Source organism: Peromyscus eremicus, chromosome 9, assembly GCF_949786415.1.
Source record: "Peromyscus eremicus chromosome 9, PerEre_H2_v1, whole genome shotgun sequence".
NCBI classification, from domain to species: domain Eukaryota; kingdom Metazoa; phylum Chordata; class Mammalia; order Rodentia; family Cricetidae; genus Peromyscus; species Peromyscus eremicus.
The window spans coordinates 105954315-105958094 of record NC_081425.1 but is presented as its reverse complement, the minus strand read 5'-3'; the positions used below and the strand labels follow the sequence as shown (position 1 = coordinate 105958094).

At 36.9% G+C, this 3780-nt stretch overlaps 1 protein-coding gene across 1 annotated transcript; it reads left to right on the top strand.

The window, feature by feature from the left end:
- The first annotated feature begins 1037 nt into the window (after positions 1-1037).
- On the top strand, positions 1038-2006 carry LOC131920169 (olfactory receptor 2T2). The gene has a single exon (XM_059274570.1). It carries the CDS (start codon positions 1038-1040, stop codon positions 2004-2006), a length of 969 nt encoding a protein of 322 aa, XP_059130553.1.
- The last annotated feature ends 1774 nt before the right edge of the window (positions 2007-3780 follow it).

Here is a 3780-nt window from a genome sequence, read left to right as displayed (position 1 = left end):
TGCGTTAGCAATGGATTTTGAATGGACCATATTTGGATATGCTTGGAACACCCTGTCAAGGAAATCTACTGATCTTTTGACTGGATAGTAACTTAAGAGAAGAATATATTATTGAATGTAGTGGTGCAGCAAGCATTTATCACAAATCACTGCTGCTTTCATGGTGTCAGTCAGAAAGACCTCTACACTGAGGAACCTCGAGTACTGCTTTCTAAGTAGAGACTCTAGAGACCTTAATCTGAGAACTCTAACCCCAAGCTGTCTTGCAAGAACAAACAGAAATGAATCATTGAAATATTTACACCTAAGACAAGAGCCTTCTCTAGGGTACAAAGTTGTATGATAGGTCAGGACAGAGCTAGCCCTCACAGGAAATTATTTTCAGTGGCTTATTAATCTGATGTCCCAAACTTATTCATAGATGTATAGTAATTCCAGTAGCCAAAAACAAACAAATAAACAAACAAAAAACCCAATTTTTATCCAAAAACTTGGTCATATGATCATGTAATAAGAATTTCTTTAGCTGTGAATAACATCTGTTTAAATCATTAAACTATAATTATCTTATCAGGAAAGAAAAACACAAATTAATGAAGTTAATTTAATAAAGTAATGAAGTACACTAGTTACAAGACAATAGAGTGGATATAGTGTAGTAATCAGTGTTGCAGAAAATTCAATGTGGAGTGATATGATTATCAGAATTATGTAGAAGGTAGCTCAAAACATAAAGAAAAAACGAAAAGAAGTGCTATTATTGATGCTTACATTTACTTCTTTCATCCAACTTAGAGAGCTTAGATTCATGATGATCCATCAAAATGGATAAACTTGAGTTTAAACTTTGACTTGTGAAACATCTTACTGCTAATGCTCAAGACAGGAGTCAAGAGGATTATGGGGTGAACATTCTTTCCTTTAACCTATATTGCTTTGGACACGGCTAATGGCAAGTGCTTCACAAACACAAAAAAGGTAGTTGATGCACCAACTTTCTTCCTCTACAGCCCAGAGAGCTGCCATGCACTTTGGAAATGGAGGCTATTTACCAGAACTCCACTGACTTCATCCTCCTGGGCCTCATCACCCACCCAGCATTCCCCGGGCTGATCTTCGCAGTGGTCTTTTCCATCTTTGTGGTGGCTGTAACAGCCAACTTGGTCATGATTATGCTCATTCGTGTGGACTCTCGTCTTCACACACCCATGTACTTTTTGCTCAGCCAGTTGTCCATCATGGATACTGTCTATATCTGTATCACTGTCCCCAAGATGCTCCAAGATCTCCTGTCCAAAGAAAAGACCATTTCCTTTCTGGGATGTGCACTGCAAATATTTCTCTACCTGACACTAATTGGGGGGGAGTTTTTCCTGCTGGGCTTTATGGCTTATGATCGATTTGTGGCTGTATGCAATCCTCTACGGTACCCCATAATCATGAGTCCAAGGGTATGTTTGCTTATGGTGCTGGGTTCTTGGGCGGGTGGGTCTTTGGATGGATTCATGCTGACACCTGTCACTATGAGCTTTCCCTACTGTGGATCTCGAGAGATCAACCACTTTTTTTGTGAAATTCCAGCTGTGCTGAAGCTATCCTGCACAGACACATCACTCTATGAAACCTTGATGTATGCATGCTGTGTACTGATGCTGCTTATCCCAATATCCTTCATCTCGGTCTCCTACACACGCATCCTCATCACTGTCTACCACATGAGCTCTGCTGAGGGCCGGCGTAAAGCCTTCACCACATGTTCCTCCCACATTATCGTAGTGAGCATTTTTTATGGGGCAGCCTTCTATACCAACGTACTGCCCCATTCCTACCACACACCTGAGAAAGACAAGGTTGTGTCAGCCTTCTACACCATTCTCACTCCCATGTTGAACCCACTCATTTACAGTTTGAGGAATAGAGATGTGGCTGCAGCTCTAAGAAAAGTCCTAAGGAAACATGCCTTCTCTCAGAGATTACAAGTGGGACATGTGCCTGGGAAATACTAGTAGGATGGAGCCAATATTCCTGTGTGGATGCTATAATCTTAATAAAAAATACACTCTTTGTTCTTCTCAGCATCATTTTAATAATCTAAAATTATCACCCAGTTAAATCACTCTGTTGTACTCATTACTTAAGAATGAGATATGAAATTAAAGGCAGTGTTCTCAGCATTACTGACTTTCTTGTCTGAATTCAGCAGGAAAATATATCAGCATTTCAGCCAAACTAAGCTATGAATCTTCCTAGGCAAGATGAACATTCCTCTGAAGTGCTCTGTACTGGTATCTTTATGTGCAGGATTTGGCCATATGTTCTTTGTATCTGTATTAATTATGAACATCTGTGGGGTGGAGCCTATGCTCCATGCTAATTTATATTTTACATCTGAATAATCCCAGTCATCCTTGCAATGCCAGGAGTACTTTCCAAGTCCTCAAAGATTTAATTTAATACAACATCAAACATATATAAATTAAAGATTTTCTAGTGATGACCATGTAATTTTATTTTAAGAATCAGAAAACAGGATGTCTGATTTGAGATTTGATGCAAACATAAATTCTCAACAATATGTTTGCCTGAACAAGACCTGTGTAATGACCACAGCAGTTAACATGCCAGGGTGGATGTGGGTAGACCCTACTCCTAGACTAAGAGATACAGGCAACCAATAGCTAGTGAGGGAGGGGAAATTAGTTATCTTCTGGGACAAGACTCAGATATATTATATAATACCATGTGGTCATGCCAAAACACATGTACATACAAGGAACTCTAAATTTTGACTCTGTAGGATATATATATATATATATATATATATATATATATATATATATATATATATATAAACACCAAGAAAATAGATCATAAATTTAAGAGGCAGTAGGGGCACATGGGATTACTTGGTGGGGAGACAGGGGCAGAGATTGTATAAATTGTATAAACACAGTGAGGTCATATATGACATTATTAACAGATTTTAAAATTAAAAGGCAAAAGAAAGCCCACTAATAACCATATGTTTTCTCCTCCAAGAAACACACATCACTACCAAAGATGCATACCACTTTAGGGTAAAAAGATGAAAAGAAAATGAAACTAATAACAAGCAGGTGTATCTACTCTAATATTGGATAAGAATAGACTTCTAACTAAAAATATAAAAGACAATCAAGGTATTTTTATGTTCATAAAGGGAACAACACCTATCATGTTGATGTTATAATTCTAAACATACATGTACCAAACACAGGCTAATTCATAAAGAGCACTCCATGTAAGATACAGTTTAATCATAACATAGTGATAGTGAGTGATCAGTGCCCTATTCTTACCAATAAACAGGTCATCTAGAACAAAAAAAAAATGAGAGAGAAACATTGAAGTTAAATGACTTGAGTCAAATTGCCTAATATACATCTACAGAACATTCTATCCAAACACTAAAGAATACACATTAAAAGACACAACAAAAAAGAAACAACAAGCCAATATCCCTCATAAACATAGATGCAAGGATTCTTAATAAAATACTTGCAAATCAAATACAATAATATACCAAATAGATAATCCTCCATAACCAAGTTAGCTTTATCCCAGAGATAAAGGCATGGTTTGAAATTATATCAATGGATTTAAAAACAAAAATCATATCTCAATGATACAGTGAAGAGTTTTGACACTATCCAATATGACTTTATAATAAAAGTCTTAGAAAGAATAGAACTAGATTCCCCCAACATAGTAAAGGCTATAGGACAAATCCACAGCCAACAT

Bases quoted from the DNA above. Each gene is read 5' to 3' on its own strand.
- LOC131920169 (XM_059274570.1), top strand. From the start codon at position 1,038: ATGGAGGCTATTTACCAGAACTCCACTGACTTCATCCTCCTGGGCCTC.